Source organism: Paralichthys olivaceus, chromosome 9 (assembly GCF_024713975.1).
Source record: "Paralichthys olivaceus isolate ysfri-2021 chromosome 9, ASM2471397v2, whole genome shotgun sequence".
NCBI classification, from domain to species: domain Eukaryota; kingdom Metazoa; phylum Chordata; class Actinopteri; order Pleuronectiformes; family Paralichthyidae; genus Paralichthys; species Paralichthys olivaceus.
In genome coordinates, this window is record NC_091101.1 from 20,830,078 (window position 1) to 20,847,971 (window position 17,894).

Below are 17,894 nucleotides of genomic sequence, written 5' to 3' on the forward strand. Positions count from 1 at the left end.
AAAGATGCACCGTGCTTAATTCAGCATCTTTTAATAAACTATAAATTAACAAATCTCAACAAAGTAAGGTGCCATCAACATAAGTGCAAGATGTCATGAACCTGAATTGAAAATGTGGAACACAGGAGCAGCTGGATGCCAGGAAACAGTGATCTAACTAAAGCTCAACACAATATTTCTTTTTAACCATTCGGCAACTGAATCTCTGGGTACTCAAAACATAAACATTTAGACAATCAATTATTTTCAGCCTTTGCCTCCAAACTTCACAATCATTATCTTGATTTTGCACCAACAAAATCAATGACTTCAAACTAATGTGACAGGTGAACTCAGTATGAGACTTAAGTAGAATAATACTTAACAGACTTGAATGTATTGAAAACACAGTAACGTTGAAGAGGTGCATTCATCAAACAGAAGTGTTTCTCCAGAGATGATCCACGTCTCTGTGGCCTCAATCAAAGAGCTCATCCATGAAGCTGGCTGAGTTGTGACGTGTGGACGGCTGCAGAGAAAAAACAGGATGAGAGTGTGAGAGCGACTCGGTCCTTCATGTTGATATGAAAATATTTAATTATTTATTGATTATACTCTTGGGGAAGTAAAACATAAAGTACAATAATGAGTCTGTGTTCAGCTCCACACATCACAACTATAATGTGTTTTCAAAGGCATTCATTTATTTTTGTAGCTCAGTTGGTCCAGCACTGTGGCACAGCAGGGTTTTTACAAGCTGCTAATTCAACTGATACCAGATCTGTTGAAAATACACAATAAAATAAAACCTGTATATTAAAGCAAGACTTTCAAAATGATATTAAGAAATATACAATTTAAAACACTACGATGAATGACTGTAATTTGTTCTAAAATGGCCTGAACGATATGCACCAAGATTTGTTTTTACCAGTGTGTATCCAGATTCATGGTCAGAGTCATAATTCTCTATCTCAGCCTCCTCTCTCTCTGCATCATCATCCTTGATCAGAGACAACCTGTGGGTCGCACACACAACAATTTTATTTTAAAGTATCATTGGCTGATAGCAGCTATCATGACACCAATACAAAATAAAACATTCTCAGATGACACAGTTTGTATTCTTCTCTCAGATCAGTCTTACAGGGTGAGGTTGGAGTTCAGGTCTTGATGATCCAAACTGGTCAGGGTGGAGTGAAGCTGGCGTCGCTTGGTGGGCTTCACCCTTCTCATCTGGGGCCTGGAGAACGGCAGAAGGCACATTTTTGCAGCCATAAAGTTTAAAGTTTAAAATGAACTTTATTTTAACAGAAAATAACTTTTTCCTCAACTGGCCAAAGGGTCTTGTCAATTTCAAACTCAACAAACCCGGAGGAGAACTCATCCTCAGACTCCGGCTCATTCAAGACGCTGCTGATATCAGACTCTGCTGCTGTGGGTTTGCTGGAGACCAGTGGCTTGGCCGGCTGTCTCTGGGCGGTGGAGGTGAGGGCCGGGGTGTGAAGGTCACTGTGGAGACTGCTGCTATCCAACCATGACCCTCTGACGTTGCTGGACACTGAACCTGGAGGACAGAAGACACAATGAAACAATGATGGATTTTACAAACTAAATAGATGAGGTACAGTGTCATGGATTCATAAACCATAATGAGAGATTTATGTTTTAGTCAGCGATTATTAATTTAAGTTATAAAACAAGTAAAAAAACAGATATTCACTTGTTAAAGCTTTTCAAACTGGAGGAAATCCAGTTTTTCTATTTTACATAATTGTACACTTTAGAATTCGCAAAAACGATGTGGGAAAATGTCATGAAAGACAATTTTTCCACACCTCTTCAGGTAGTTCTGGTCATGATCATCTCTACACTCAACACACCTTGAGCAGTGGTCTTTCTGCGCTTCGCTACTGGAGTATCATGTGAGGAGACAGCATCCCCTCCCCCCTCCTGCTCCCTGGGTCTGGAGGTAAAGCGTGCCTTCAAGGACTGCTGATACATTCTGACCGGCGGCCAGGAGATGGCAGCACTGGGACACTCTGATTTCAGCAATGAAGCCCTGGGAGGAGACGAGGAGAGACAAGAGATGAGGACAAAGAAAAATACAAACCTGGATGTTTAATGGTTCAGTTATTCAGGTTTCTGTAAATTATGGCAAATTAATTCTGATACAGTTAGATTATTAACATACCCAAAATACAAATATATCAAAATTACTCATCTTTTAATCACAAAAAGCTTATTCTAATTCATTATTTATAAGCTCGAGCCCACAGTTAAGAATATGAGTGCTTTAATCCACTTTGTGCACCTCTGATAAGTTGTTATTCCAGACAGCTGAGAAATCTGCTGTAACAGTGATTCAGTAAATCAACCCTCCACTACAACAGTAAACGTGTTACTCACATCTGGACACGGTCCTGTTGCAGCAGCTTAAAACTGAACTCGCTGAGGATTTCCAAGAAGGCCACATTCGGGAGCTGCTCCTCTTCCTCTTGTGGGCCTCGAAACGCAAAATGTATTCCGTCCCTGAGAGTAAACCCAACACAAAGAATAACTCAAAACCACATCTATAACAAAGAGTGAATGACTACAGTGTCAGATACTCTACATGTTTAATTTAAAGCCTTCAAGTGTGGTGATTCATAAAGATAGCCAAGTTGTCATTAACATCTTTACATCCATAATTATCACTATTATTGTTTTCATTATAACAATTAGTCTGTCAGAGCTGAAACCTGATGGTACACAACCCTTTCTGGTCTCTATCTCCCCTCCCCTATGTCCCTCTCTTCTCTCCCCTCTTTTCCACCCACCTCTTTCTACCTCCCCATTCTTCTCTGCTCACCCCAGTTCATGGAGTTTTTTTCTCTAGTCGTCAGATATGCTCATTGTGGGAACTGCTGGGCTTCCTATAATTTTCAAGGTCCTGACCTTGTATGTAAAGTCCCTTGAGATAATGTATATTATGATTTGGCGAATTAAGTGGAAATGTGCTGGAGGAGTTCTGTATGCGTTCGTCATTGACATGTGTTTCACTGACATGTGCAGGGCCACCAGTGGTTTGCGGACACGGTGGAGATCGATGCCAAAGCTCATGGCGAGCCTCTTGCCCAAGTCTCTAATCTCATTGAGATCCTTCCTGCTGTGCTCCTCCGTAAGCATTTCTGAGAACAGCTGAATAAACACAAATATGACTTTGTGTTATTCAAACAGTTGTATGGATATGCACGGACAGAAAAAAAAAAAGACAGCTCAGAACAATGCAAACACTGCTTTTTAATTGGCTTGGTCAAATAAGAAAAGTCGGCATCATGAAACAGGCAAAGGGATATGAAACAAAATTAATGAAGATGTCTGAGAAAATATGTTAATCATACAGTAAATGTACTATAAATATGTATATTGTAATGTAGAAATAGGATGTGAGGATGCAAATAAACCTCTGGGGCAGTGACAATCTTAATAAATTAAATTGTCATGCGTTTTTTAAGTAACTCTCTTTTACATATCCCAGACTGTCTAATTATCATTATTCTGATTATTAAAAATGCATTAATGAGTGCACACCTGCTGCAGGCTCAGGCAGACGGTCTTGGCGCTCAGTACTGGATTGATGAGCTTGCTCTTACTCATCGTCTCTTTAATGATGTCACCAAAGTCTTTAAAGTACTGGAGGAAACCGCAAAAGAGAGGAACAAAAAACAGAGTTGTGATCATTAGTCTATTAGCTCACACCACTGGTTTAATATCGAACAATGTAAAAATAATTCCAGTCATCTGTGCGTCTCTCAGCCACTGAGCCTCTGACTCATTCTGCACCTCGCTGGTTGTAAAACAGATCCTCTCACCCTCCTCCACTATCCTTCACATCCACTCCATTATTCATTGTTCTGTTTGACAAACACTGTTTCCTAACCCATTTAATTTCTCCAAAGAATGACAGTCAAAGAGAACTATTAATGTGAAGTATTTCTGAACTAATTTATTTATTTGCACACAATTGAGACACAGCCAGTTAATGAATAGGGATATGTGTGTGTTTAATGTATATATGTGTATTTTTATGCCATTATTCTCCATCTCCACCTTGCTGTAGTGCTTGAAGACATCAGTGGCAGCAGAAAGGTCCAGGACCCCGTAGATGACCAGCTTACAGTAGCCCGCCAGCTGGTTCCGCTTCCTCTGGAGAAGGGTTATCTTCATCTCCTCACCCTCGACTGGAGAGGAGAGCCAGTGAAGAGAAACGAGAGAAAAGGGAAGACAGAGCAGTAAAAGACCAAGTTAACTTGAGAATTGTAGGCAAGAGATCAAGAGTAGAAGTTTTCAGTAGTTAACTCACCAAAATAATCAGAAATTGGAATTTGGCTGCTAGGGTACTTTGAGAAAAACAGATTCGATACAGCAGAGGATTCTCATCACAAGACATGAAAAACTGTCTGCAGGCATAAATGAGGGCAGGGCCCTCTGGTTGTCAGTGTGTAAATTCATTTCCAAAACACTACAGTACAGATCCACATGAAAATCCCTCTACTGACATGGCAGATGACCATCATGTTCAGATGACATCTGTAACTGTGTTGTCACTTCTGTAAATACCAGTTAATGCACAAATATACTGGGTGTTATTTTTGGATTTGATGTCAAAGTAACACTGAGTAAAGACTTTGTTATGATAACTGTAAATCTTCTGTATTAGGATCAACCATCATCTGCATAATCCCTCTCTGATAATAGTGTGACGTAGCCAACGCACGTGAGGCCACAACAAGGAAAAAGAACATATTATGCATGTCTGTGCAAGATAAGGACATTGTGACAAAGAGAGATCACACAAAACATCAGTGACGAGGAGCTGTATAATGTAATTGGATAAACAGTAGAGTGATCAACTGTATCAGCTGCAAGATATACATGCAGCCTGTGCCAATGAAGACAGGAAACACAATAAACCTCCTCCACCATTTGAAAAGGTATCACGCCACTAAACATATATAAAACAGCCTGAGAATCTGGGGCCCCAAACTAATGATTCTAGCTCCAAAACTCATAAACAACAAACCTCTTGTGGTTTGTTCAAACTCCTGCCGCAGTCGCTCGTGTCGGCTTTTTCAGTCATAACTGAGTCTTTGACAGGAACCAGAAGACCAGGAGTTTTTTCAAATGTATATAAATATTTATTAATAACAGTGTGAAATAGGTTTTGTGCATAACAAACCATGTCGATCTTTTGTGTGATTGTTTTCATGTTGGCTGCGTAAATATCACAAAATAGAAAACCCCATCCAAAAATGTTTGATTAAGGTTTTAATCCTGACTTAAATGTATCTGGCCCTTGAACTGCAAATTCAAATTTATTTAGAGATGTTTTCATGTGAAAGAAAATAGTTTACATTCAGACGTACTCACCACAAAAATAAAATGTCTTTCCTTCCACAATCATTCCTAATCAATATTAACTGAAAAGTGTAAATATTTTTGGTCACATCCTCCAGTCCTACCGTTGAGCTCAGCATCTTCAGAGTCGGTGAAGATGTAGTCCAGAAGGAAAGCAGCCATCTCAGAACGCAGCGAATCAGAGGGAAGGTGGACCAGGGATTTGAGGGCAGGTTCAGAGCGGACTGAGCTCTTACTGTACAACATTAGCAAGTCACACAGCAGCTGAAATGCCTGTGGATTGACATTCAGATTGTGTTTGTAAACCTCTGATGCTAAAGGATAATTTGAGCAGACAATCACTTTAGAGCGGTAGAAGTGGATCGGATCCAAAATCAGCCCAATTATCTTCTTGTGTGGGACCGTTATTACCTGATCTCTGATCTCAGCCTGGTTCACTGTAAGACATGTCTGACAGACTCTGCAGAAGGAACGCAGCTCCCTCCTCAGACGCGTCAGTTCAGCCTGGAACAGAGACGACAGAGGGACAAAAAGATGAGTAATATTGACGCGCTTGTATGAAAGAGAGTGGAAGTGATTGAAAGAGAGAACAAGGGATGGAAATGATTCAATAGAAGAATGAGATACAACAGATACATTAAGAGAATCTCTAAGAAAAAGTTTGAACGAGCAGGAACTAAATATCACATATAACAGATTGCAGTGTTAATTGCCTGCTGTCCACGCAGCTGGTGAACTGTTGAACAACACAGACGAGAAAAAGTCCACAAACACACAGGAAGGCCACCAACATGGCCACCATGGGTTGGCTGTGATGTCTGATGTAGGTTGGCTCATCTCATGAAGGTAGGCTGATTCTCAACTGAGCCACTTGAGTGTGTGAAAGACAGGGACAAGGTCAAACTACTTTAAAATTGACGAAATTGAGACGAATACCTCAGTTGGCTTGAAGTTGACTGCATTCACTTTGGCCCACATCAGGTGAAAGGCTGCACACTTCAGAGCTGACACCATGAGCTGAAAAGACACAGATGCAAGTTAAAAAACATTTATGCAAAAAATGTTAACACATAAATGTTCTGAGAGGTTTGTTGTCATCATAAAAGATTAAAGACTGTTTCAGGATAAAAATGTTTAGATGAAATGCATCAAACACCTTATTTATTTTAAGATTACATGGAGCAAAATGACATAATTAAGGTTAAGAACAATTGTGGTCAATCAACACAATTTACATAGCAACACATTTTCAGCTCAATTATTCATAGGTGACATCTTTGTTTTTTGTGTTGTGCTCTTATTCTTGTTTATCCTTGAAAAAACTCAGCGCTGAACCACTTAAGTTTAGTCTGTATATCAGAGTGTTTTTATCTCAAACCTCCTTGTCGAGCTCTCCAGACTCCAGCCTGCTCCTCAGCAGTTCAACGCAGGGGTCAAACAGCTTCCAGCCTGTTGGGTCTTCGGCGCTGGACAACAAACACACAGACAAGACTCCTACATATATATATATATAAAATACAGTTTGTACAATGTTATATAAACACAATGCACTTACCCACACAAAGCAGCAATCCTCTTCAAAGCAGTGGCTGCACTGTACATGTCACTGTCATCTGCAGTTCCCTAAGTACACAAACAGACTCACACTCTTGAGAGAACAGATGCTTTATATTTTATTCATTTATTTTATGACAGAAATAAATAAAAAAAAAAAAGCACTTTCATAAAAATACATTTTTATTCAACCATCCTGAAAGTTGAGAAACATAATTTGAGCATTTAAGATTGTTTTGCCTTGTTGTAAAGGTCTGGAGAACAGTCCTGTTTCATAAAATGTATTATTAAACTGGTAACTTAATGTGACTATGGACAAGTCACCTCATTGATAGGGTACACAGTTTAGAGACTTTTAATTTTGCAGTGTCCCAGAATGAACCATACATATTGCAAATACAGGATGGAAGCTTGAAATACATAAGTCAACTCTGTATGAGCATGTGCACATGCATTTTTAATACTTTGCATCTCTGCCTGTCTGAAAACCTCACTGACACGCTCACCCACCTGCAGCAGGTCACTTAAGTACACGTTGAAGCACTCGGTTAGGCTGTCCAGCAGCTGGCTGAATGCCAGGTGAGCACGGGAGGAGAATGTGTACATGTCGGAGCAAAGAGCGCAGGCCAGGTGGGTGCAAGCCTCCAAAACAGTGGCTTCTGTGTGCTTATTCACGATGCCACACACCTGTGACAGCAGCAGGTCCAGATGCTGAAGGAACAAGGGGAGAGTGAAAAAAGGAAGATAAAAAAGGAACAATAGAAATATAGGATATATAGAAGAAAAAATAGAATATGTATTACCACAATTTCAATTGCTAACATTTTAAGAAACAGCCAGCAGTCACTGTGATGGCTCCATTGTAATAAAATGAATTTGTATTTACAACAGAATAGAGTGTGTATTGTAATTTATCTTATTCACACCCATGCTGGTTGTCCATTTCTGCTAGCTAAGGCAATCTGCCACAGGTGAGCTCATTCGCCATATACTTAAAAAAACAGTGTGTAGAAGAGTATGAAAAGGAGGGAACGCTGCCAGATGGATTTTAATCAAATTCTGTTCCTCCTTCACATTTCCAGTCCCCCTACCCTCTCCAGCCACTGAGCGCTGTTGTACATCTCCAGTTTGAAGTAGAGAGGGGCTTTGAGAAGGAGGCTAATTTTCCCGACATCGGCAGAGTACTGCAGGTCATTGAGGGCAGAGGGTAAAAGAGAACAAATTCAGCATTACTACAAAATGTCTAAGTACATACTTCACATCATAATTGTGATCTCAATGTAATATGCCAACAATTGTATAATGTCAGTAATGCATTAGGCCTCTTTATTGTAGAAACTGAGGTGACGTCAAATAACTGTTCCACATTCAACTCTTTGTTTATGTGCTGTATGTAAAGGATTGAAATACTTCCAGCTACTTCAAGTAAACTTTGATTGTGTACCTTGGTCAGTAGCTGTGGCAGTAAAGGGATGAAGTGTGTGGTGATACGTCTCCTGTCTTGCTCCTGGATCTTCTTGTCCTTCATACTCAGGAGCTAATCGCATTTACATTCAGTGAAGAGTAAGAGCAGTTAACACAAAAGACATTGGGGTTGTAAGTGTTTACAAGGGTACATATGTGCAGCTCTCCCTTTATTTTCTGCAGAATTTTCTTTATTTTCAGGAACTATGCAAGTTGTTCAACTCTGAAAGAGCTTGAGATATATATACACACACGCTATTAGATTTTTGCATATTCATGTAGTTAGTAAATCAATGTGAGATGGGTCATGTAAATGACCAGAAATTAAATAAACTGTATCAAAGTGATGGTCTTTCAAAGAACATACATTTTGCCTTTAAAGGAAAGGGTCAGATTCAATCATACTAGTAACAGCTAACTTTCTTAAATTTGATCGAGGATCAATCTGTATATATGAGAGGATATTATACAAAGTATGATCACATTTACTCTAGCATCCAGACAGATGCAGTATGTCTTGTGTATTCCTTTTCAGTGTCGCAAAGTTTCATGGCTGGTTTAGATCTGACTTTTAAGTGTAAATAGTTTAAACAAAGAATAACATTTCTCTCGCCCCCAAGTTCCACTGATCCATAAATTCATACGACTACAGAGCATTATGCTTGTGTTTGTGTCACCACCTTCTTGCCCTGAGCTCTCCCCACAGGTGAGGTTGTCTGTGCGGCCTGTCTGATGGCACACATCATGAGCTCTATGAGAGCCCCCTCCTCCTGATCTGTGAGGCCTGACAATACAGAGGCAGAGGCAGGAGTAAAACTGAGTGGGTTATATTTGAGACAACAAAAAGCAGGAACGGAGAAGGAGCAGCAGAAGTTGGCAGAGGAAGAAGTTTTTTTTACTTATTAATATGTTTTATCACAGTGAGTACCACTCAGATACTGCTTATTGGCGTACAAAGAGCAATTTCATTGGTCTCACCAGCCTCCTGCAGCAGGAGCGTTGTCATCGTCTCCCAGTCTCTCAGTTCAGATCCTGCTACAGTCCACAGACTGTCCACCAGGTAAGCCCCATGTTCATGAAACTGTCAAGAGAGAATGAGTTATTTTACTACAGATGTAAAGCACCAGTCTGATACTGAACAGTTGAAACTCTACTACCTGTAGGAAAGTGTAAATTTACTTTAGATCCCAATAATTGAACTCGTTTGGTGTATCAGTCAGTGTTCCTTCAAATTGTGCTCTTGAAAAAACAATATCTGACATCTGTATTTATTCTAACCCTTTTCTATTTAGCTTCCGGACAATGTAAGAAAACGGGAAAAGGAGCTAAAGTAGATAATCTGTATACACATTGTTAATCCCAATGTCAAATTATTCGACATTTAAACAGAGCGAGAGAGGCAGACTGAAAAAGAGAAGGAGGTGGAGACAGACTACCTCACTCTGGGTGTAGAAGGAGATAAGGATTTGTAGGAAGGCTGCCTTTTCACTTTGTTTATTCTCCTGGTTGTCACTGGAAATCAAACCTTTCAGTCTGACACACACACGCAAAATAAATAAATGTGTAATTAAGATTTAAAAAATGGACTATACAAGTCCAATTTATAATTATTCTCAAATAAAGATAAAAGGAAATTATAAAAACTTCTGTCTACACACAATTAACAATGTTTGTCAGAAACTAGTACTTTCTTCATCCATGCTTGGTCATTATGACGCATTATGTTCAATCAACCTCAAAACCATGGCATGCTTTCACTGTCTTCTTCTAGGATTTGACAACATTACCACACAACAGCGATGAAAATGTGTTTGTCATATTTGGGATGAGTCACAAACACAATGCTGCTCATTAGTCTGTAAAGGAAGGATGAAAGTGTACTTGTTGTAGAGGAAGGTGCCGGCTGCAGACGCCAGGCCTCGGTGTGAAGCATAAACTAGGGGATAGATGTGACCACACTCCTCCTCCTTCAGGCCCTCTTCTGTCCTCCTGCATTGTGAACACATACAGACAGGTACAGGTCAAGATAGTGGGCGTTACATTAAAAATACGGTGAACGTTTTTTTACTTAATCTTTCAAGTGATCCATAGTGATATTTGTCTGAAACTGTCTTTCAGGCAAACAATATAAATATTTTTCATAAGATTAAACAGACATTTAATAACCGGCAGTTAAAGTTCTTGAACCTCATCACCACTTTCCTGTTAATTAACCCCAAAAAACTTTCAACTGATATGTGACTTGAGTCTATTGTTTGAGATGTTGGGGCGACGCGAGAGATCACGACTCATGTTGTGAATCACAACAGAGTGTTATCACAGTTATGAGTCACCATTTAATTTCTATTGTTGAGAAGTTGGACTTGGAATCACTTGCAGCCAGCGAGGATATATTTGTAGTGTTTTGTTATTGTCACATTACATTTCAGGTGAATTTTATTTGGCTGTGTGAGCATAGATTCCAGGTAATAATAAGAGTCTTGGAGAGTTTCTCATTCAGGGATTTGACGCAAAAGCCTCAGAGCTGAGGATATGAGCTAATATTGTACAGAGTAAATTAAGCTTGAAAGGCACTTCACAGTGTATCAGTAAAATATAGAATATTGGGTACGTTTAGGTCAGCTACAATGAAATGCCTGCACTGTATGTTGCAGATAGTGTCACTGAGAAACCACCACAGACAGAGAAACCCCTCACTGATGGATCAGCAGCAACAGATTGACCACATCCACTGCCACGTCTGGGTTCTTGTCCAGCACCATGCTGAGCATCCTCTCCTAAACACACACAAATACACAGTGGCACACCAGACACATGCATGATCATGGAGGCAGACAAACAGGCATAAATAGGACAAGCACAGACATGCATAAATTTACCCACACTCACAGACATATATGCACACACACAAACCCGTTGATTAGCCACTAAGCTGTGGCATGAAAACCATTTATCTGCTGCAGCACACACGGCTTAGCAGGGTTTTTTTTCTGTGTTTGAGAAGAGCTTATTAACCATCAGTAACTGGCAGCAATTAACACATCCAGCCACCCGCCCAGACAAAGGAAGACATCCTAGCAACAAAAAAAGACATAGGCAGGCAACAAAATAGAAACAATACAATAAGCTGAAACAATAGATTAAAGAGAGATTCTAGCAGACAGACAGACAGAACTGGGGAAAAGCAGAAATAAAAAAGGAATTATATGAGGTATGGGTCCAATCCAGAGGGATGCCTTACTTTAAATCTGCTGGTAAAAAGCTCCAGGCGGCCAATGAATTCTTTCTCCTGGTACAGACCCTGCAGGGCACGCACACACTGCAGACGCACTGGACTTTGCTAAGGGAATGAAGAGAGAGTATAGTATTACACTTTCTGTAACCTACGTACAGACTAATTCCCAAGTCTGTTCATAGTGAAGATTTCTCTTTGTTCAAGTTTTGTATGTGATCTTTCTTGCTTCTGACTGCAGATATTCTACAACTGTGTTTGGTAAAGCAGGCTGTCAAAGCCTGAAAATAAAAAATAAAAAACAAGTGGTTTAATCTGAAGTGGCCAGCTCCCAGTGCTCTGGAGTCTTTGTCACTGGCCGACAGACTGGTGCTAACTCTGTATAAATGGTGTTGTCAGCCACGGCCAGAACAGCAAAATAAATGAATGACAGATACATTTAACACTTTACTTTTTAATGTATTTTCAATTGTCTAGTCCTTCGTGTTTTTCGACCTTATCATGCAGGGTCCACCCCACGTATTTGAGGCATCCATCATTCAGGAAGTCTTCAGGATCTATTTTCAGCCACATGCCCAAGTCCTCAATGCACACCACCCGTATTTCAGTCAGCCGGTCCCGGTACCGATGCACAAACACACCCCGGAAGGTAGCGTTCATCATGGAGGAAAGCTCCTCTCTTTTCTCCTGCAGCTAGGGCACATACATATGAAACTAATGCATTAAGACAAATCTGTAAGAGCACTGGTCCTCTACATTTTAATCATTTCCCATGAACGCAAAAAAAAAAAACATCTGAATTTCCACACAGGGTCAATGTCATTTCTCCTCTTTAATCTTGTGACCTGCATGTTTATGAAAAAGTGACTGCAGTCATGCTCGTGTGTGTGTGTTTATGTGTCACCTCACTGATGGTGGCCTGCAGCTCCTCCAGTCTGTCAGGAGCTCTGTCATGCGGCTTCTTGCTGTTCTCCACGTCGTATCGCCGCTGGGTGGTCTGCAGCTGAACAGACACTATCACAGCTACTTCCACCAGCCCGGTCATCAGCTTCATGGCTAAATACAAAATAGAGGTTGACAAGGTCAATTGAGATAATATATCCACATAACGCACTTGAACTAAATTGAAGGCTTAATCTTTAACAAACAAGAAAAACTATCTCTAAATGCCACTTTTCACTAATGTTTATTCAGGTTTTCAACTGATTTTATATTTTAATGAAAATGATGTTGCATAGGTGCGGTCACAAAATGCACCATAGAAAACTTCAGTTGAGTGATTAATTGCGTTAATTGTGCCCTTTTTGACTCTTGACTAATAATGTATAGTTCTACTCACATTTAAAATAAGCTGTTGAATTTCTTTTTGGTGATTTGGTTTTAAGAAAAGAAGAAATGACAACGTTAAGCAGCTTGTGCCGAAGAAAACAAAGAGACACAACAAAGGAAAACTGTACATGCAGAGTACTTACTGAAAAAAACAAAGGAACCTGTCTTGCGACTAAAACAGATGTCAGCTGAATGGAGCAAATTATTTTGTCTCCCAGAAAAGAGGAAAGAAAGGAAAACCTCTGGTATCACAGATATGGAATGAAGGTTTCCTCCATTATCAAAAGCAAGTGACATTTGTGAGCAGCCTTTAAACTACGACATCACCACAAGGCTATAACCAAAACATCCTCGTGAAATCTGTGTAATTTCTTTTACATACACCTGTACTGTACCAATGTGCTTACCAAGCAGGGTGCTGGTGTGTCTGAAGGCTCGGACCTGGGAGTCAGACAAGCCTGTGAGCAGAGCCAACAACGAGGGGAAGAGGTATTCATCATAAATTAGGCTATTTCGACAGGAGCGAACCAGAACCTTAGCAAACTCGCACAGGCCGTCTTTGAAACGCTTCAGCTGGGGCCCGGGAGTGCACAGAGGATAGTTCACTGAATCCTGCAGGAGGAAGAAAGCAAACAAAAGAAACAGGAAGCATCTCAGACTAAGCTTCATATTTTGAGGTAGAAACCGGTGGCTTGCTCAGCTAATAACAATCATGTCAGTGGAGAAAACAGAGTGATTAATTCATAAATTAGTCCATTTATCAGCATTAGATCTTAATTAGCGTGTTCCATCACGCTGTGCTGCATCCCTCGATTCATAATGTCCTGGGATATTGGGGTCATTTGACTTGCTCAGTTAATTCCAGCAGGATTATTCGCAGTGTGAAGAGATAACAAAGACTATGAGTCTTCAAACTTGATCTGTATAAATAATCTTAATTGTAGGGTTTACTTTGACAAATATAAACTAATTCTGAACTTGTGTTTTTCTTTTCTCACCTCATTGAACTCTTTAGTTAGAGAACTGATGATCTCAGCATTCTGCATGCTGTCAAGCATCTCTCTACTAACCACACCTGGACAAAATGATGAAAGGTTAACACACTGTGAAATCCAAAGGATTTATACATAAGCGTGCTGCTACAATAATATCTGTTATTCTACTTGTATTTACATGGTTTGATCTTCTTCGCATTTTAATTCCACCCACATAGAATATTGATATACTGTGTTGTCAATAGACAGAGAGGTGGCACAGCTCCTCAACACTGCATCTTTAGCATACCGGAGGATCAATAGTAGACTGCTGATCATTGCCTGAGTTGAAATTGGAAAGATAATCTGTTGAACTCTGACCCACACCCCCCACTTCCCAGCTACTGGTTTCCCTCTTGACCTCTGACCTTTGCATCCGCAGGACCGAACAATGAAGTTGATGAGCACCAGCAGCCCCACCTCTCGGCTTTGCTTGTAGCTGTCCAGCCACTCGTCCACCACCGTCTTAAGATTGACAAGGACACAACAGACGATGACAACGCTTCACTCAGATCAAACAGCAGCCGGCTTTAATAACAATAAGTCATTTGAATAATATTATGGAGTTCAGAAATAACATTTCTATCATAAGTCTTTTATATTTTATTTTTTAACGTGTGTATTTGTGTGTTCCCCATCCTTGTCTTGCCCGTATATTTTCTGGCCCTCATGTTTTAATCACCTACGCTTTTGCATAATCAGTTTGTCAACCGTAGCTCCATTATAAATACAAAGACTCCTTCAGAGCATCTGTCGTGTTTTTAATAATGGTGTTGATTAGAAATGCAGTAAATGCAATATAAAAGAAGTACTGAGTGAAATATAGTCAAAAACCATGAAACCTTTGTGAAGCAGATTAAATTTGCTGGATGTGCTGTTTGAGAATAGGTCTTGAGCCAGAATCACCACTTGCATGTGATGCTGCTCTACACTCTTTTTTAGATTATTTTTAATGACTGATCACCACACTTGTCTTTCTTTTGTTGTATGGGTTCACTTTTCTAGTCATTACCCCGAAGAGGCTGGGGCAAAGGACAACAATAGTTGGGATGGACACTTGCCGTCAATCATTGACTACACTACCCAATGGGAGGACTCCTTCCTCTTTGCGTATCAAAGGCAATTCTATAGGGTCACATCAGTCAGCCGCTGACAGCACATGATAATCTCTCTCACCGTCAGCTCTACAGAGGCTTGTGTCTCCTTTCACTACAACTACCTCAGTCCTTTGATGCATTTATCTCTACAAACCATTTCCCCTTCCCTTCATGCTTAGCTGAGGGCTCGCTCACCACCATAGCACTCTTTCCCAAGCAGACTGCATCGTATATATCCTTTGCACTGATGCCCTGGTTTCTCTCATTCACTCCTCTCGCAAGTCTGGGAGAGACCTGCCTGGATGACCCACGGGAGTTCTGCTGCTGCTGCTGCAGGGAGGGGTCCACAGGAGCAGGGATGGGTCTATTATGGGGGCTGGACGTCACCCTCAATGCAGCTTTACGCCTTGGTCTCTTGGGTGGCTTGAGATGAAAGAGACATGAAGGGGCAGCTCAGCATGAGATTTAGAGTGAAATGATGCAGTGAACTGAATTAGTGGTAAATAAAGCATGATATGGTGTCGGCTTCAAACCTTGACCTCAGTGTTGCATGATGCCAGTTAAGCCTTCTTTATCGTTTGCAAGAACTGAGAGATGGTAGACAAAATATTAACCTACTCTGATCTACTTCCTGGTGATTAATATAAAGCCATTTTCAGACATGAAAGAATTGGCTACGGAGTTTACCCGCACTTTGCCTTTCAAACATGCACAACGCAGCAAGATGTTTTCTGCACATACGTGTTCACAACAGCAACAAATCCTCCACATTATTCAGATGAGAGGTGGAGCAGCCGAGGACAGCAGGCCGGTCAGGCGGAGAAAGTCCGCAGAAACCGCGGGTACTCTCACTCAGACATTTAATTCATACATGCAAACGCAAATATGGAGTATCTGATGAGTTCAGTGCATGTCTGAAAGCATCTTAAGTGTGAACCTTTTAAATAAGCATTTCATATTTTGATGGCTAATAAAAATACTTCACCTGAGGTCCAGGAACTGCATGTTTTCTCCGCTTGGTGGTTTTTATTGTGGCCTCATAATCACTGCCAGAGTCTGAGAAATCCTCCAGCTTCTCAAGACTAATAGACAAGGAAGAACAATAAATCAAGACAAATCCCAGCATCAACAATTCTAAAAGGGTTGCTCAGGAATTCCCTCAAATTAATACAAGGTATATAGACCACATAGCGCTTATTAACAGCACCAACACTACACTGTAGAGTGATTTATTTATTTTATTATCATTCCCAGGTGCAATATTTATTGCATTTTATCTCAAATTCATAATTTGAATTCCTTGTGTGTACATATTTATATAAACTTAATTTGTGCATTTTAACAATTAGGCATTTACATGCCTGCTCCTCACAAAATGTCAGTGTACTGTCTGTAATATAAAGATCTCTTGCAGCTTGTCCCATTGAGAAAGTCTTCATTTCCATTCTGATGGTAACTTGGGTATCAATTAGCAACACCCTTAGTTTTGCTGGCTAGTTACACCTGCTACAGATACACATGCTGCCAAGTCTGTGTCAGTACACTGTATTTACATTGACGGAGATATTCAGGCTTTGTCTAATTTACAAAACTCTTTGTTGAATCTTAGAGAATAAAACATTTAAAAGTTTGCTTCATTTGTCCAGTTTTTAATCTGCTTTAAGACACAGACTCATCTAAATATGTTCAATAACTGTGCATTGGTGTTTGACTTTGAGAAGAGTCAGGAGAGATGGGCTACAACATTCAGATGGCACCGAAAACGATTAGCTTCACTTAGCTTAGCTGAACTGAACTTGGCTTAACTTTACCTGTCACACTCTGACTCTCCAGCTGCCATTTGCGGTGACACACGCTCCAGGTATTATGAGAAGACTCCGACTTGTTGGTTAGCTGTTGTTTGCTAACACTGCTACAGCAGAGAGAGGGCACAGACTCAATGTTAGCTACACTCAATGTTAGCTAAAGTTAATGTTGGCTAAAGTTAATGTTAGCTAAAGTTAATGTTGGCTAAAGTTAACGTTAGCTACACTCAATGTTAGCTAGACTCGATGTTAGCTAGACTCGATGTTAGCTATACTCGATGTTAGCCTCTGCACCAACGCTAGTTAGCACCTCAGCTAAAAGCTAGCATTAGCTTGTTACAGACACAGTTTACAGTACTTCAGACAGAGTCCAGACATCTTCTACCGACAAATGGATCAATAACAACTATCAGCAAAGTAAATGTAATTATTACCGTGGACCAGTAACCGATCGGGACGTTTCTCTCCACACTTTGTTGGTTTAAGGGGATTTTTCCATCTCCATGTCACCGTCCGGTCAGAACCGAGGGCGCGCAAAAGTTCGCTCTGTGATTCTCTGGACGCTGATTGGCCGGCGGCTCCTCGGCTCAGAAGGTGATTGGTCATTTCAGCGGGGTCACTTGATTGCCATTGGTTACTCCCAGTACACCGTCACTGATTGGATTCTTATAAAGTCCCTGTTGGATATGAGCCTATAGGAGAGAAATACTTATGTAGCTGAACATTCACTAGTACTTGTCCTCTGTAAATGCACGTTTGCAGTAATAAATATATTATTGTAAGCTGTAGAAGGTTTTAAGTCTGTGTACATAAGTTTATTTTATTCATCGACAAAACAAAAGTGCTTAAATGCAAACACAAACTCTTAAACCTTGAATTAAAAGGAGCAGCAAGTAAAATAATTGTATACAATGTGCACCTCTTTCACAAGACATTAATTAACAAATAATTCAATCAAATTAAAATAGCTGCAGGCCTCAGCCCCTCACATCTATTAGTT

General features: G+C 40.3%; 1 protein-coding gene across 2 annotated transcripts; it reads right to left on the minus strand.

The window, feature by feature from the left end:
* Positions 1 to 7: 7 nt before the first annotated feature.
* On the minus strand, positions 8 to 17,495 carry LOC109626259 (cohesin subunit SA-1-like). Of its 2 annotated transcripts, none has more exons than XM_020082151.2 (32): positions 17,329 to 17,495; positions 16,901 to 16,998; positions 16,075 to 16,171; positions 15,285 to 15,512; positions 14,361 to 14,457; positions 13,957 to 14,033; positions 13,366 to 13,570; positions 12,534 to 12,685; positions 12,125 to 12,322; positions 11,639 to 11,737; positions 11,095 to 11,174; positions 10,279 to 10,386; positions 9,834 to 9,930; positions 9,376 to 9,478; positions 9,078 to 9,181; positions 8,378 to 8,470; positions 8,025 to 8,117; positions 7,444 to 7,644; positions 6,935 to 7,002; positions 6,758 to 6,845; positions 6,316 to 6,396; positions 5,791 to 5,883; positions 5,484 to 5,652; positions 4,072 to 4,202; positions 3,553 to 3,654; positions 3,026 to 3,159; positions 2,389 to 2,511; positions 1,863 to 2,041; positions 1,351 to 1,546; positions 1,127 to 1,222; positions 911 to 998; positions 8 to 508 (listed from the first exon to the last, which is right to left on the minus strand). In XM_020082151.2, exons 2-32 carry the CDS (start codon positions 16,927 to 16,929, stop codon positions 458 to 460), a joined length of 3,660 nt encoding a protein of 1,219 aa, XP_019937710.2. In that variant the 5' UTR covers positions 16,930 to 16,998; positions 17,329 to 17,495; the 3' UTR covers positions 8 to 457. The 2 variants fall into 2 exon arrangements, with proteins under 2 accessions (XP_019937710.2, XP_019937625.2); XM_020082066.2 differs by having other exon boundaries at positions 16,901 to 17,001; positions 17,329 to 17,494.
* Between the last annotated feature and the right edge of the window lie 399 nt (positions 17,496 to 17,894).

Bases quoted from the DNA above. Each gene is read 5' to 3' on its own strand.
- LOC109626259 (XM_020082151.2), bottom strand. From the start codon at position 16,929: ATGGCAGCTGGAGAGTCAGAGTGTGACAG. The intron at 9,182-9,375 runs GTGAGACCAATG...CTGTATTGTCAG, and splicing joins GCTCCTGCTGCAGGAGGCTG to GCCTCACAGATCAGGAGGAG. The intron at 8,471-9,077 runs GTGGTGACACAA...AAATGCGATTAG, and splicing joins GGAGAGCTCAGGGCAAGAAG to CTCCTGAGTATGAAGGACAA.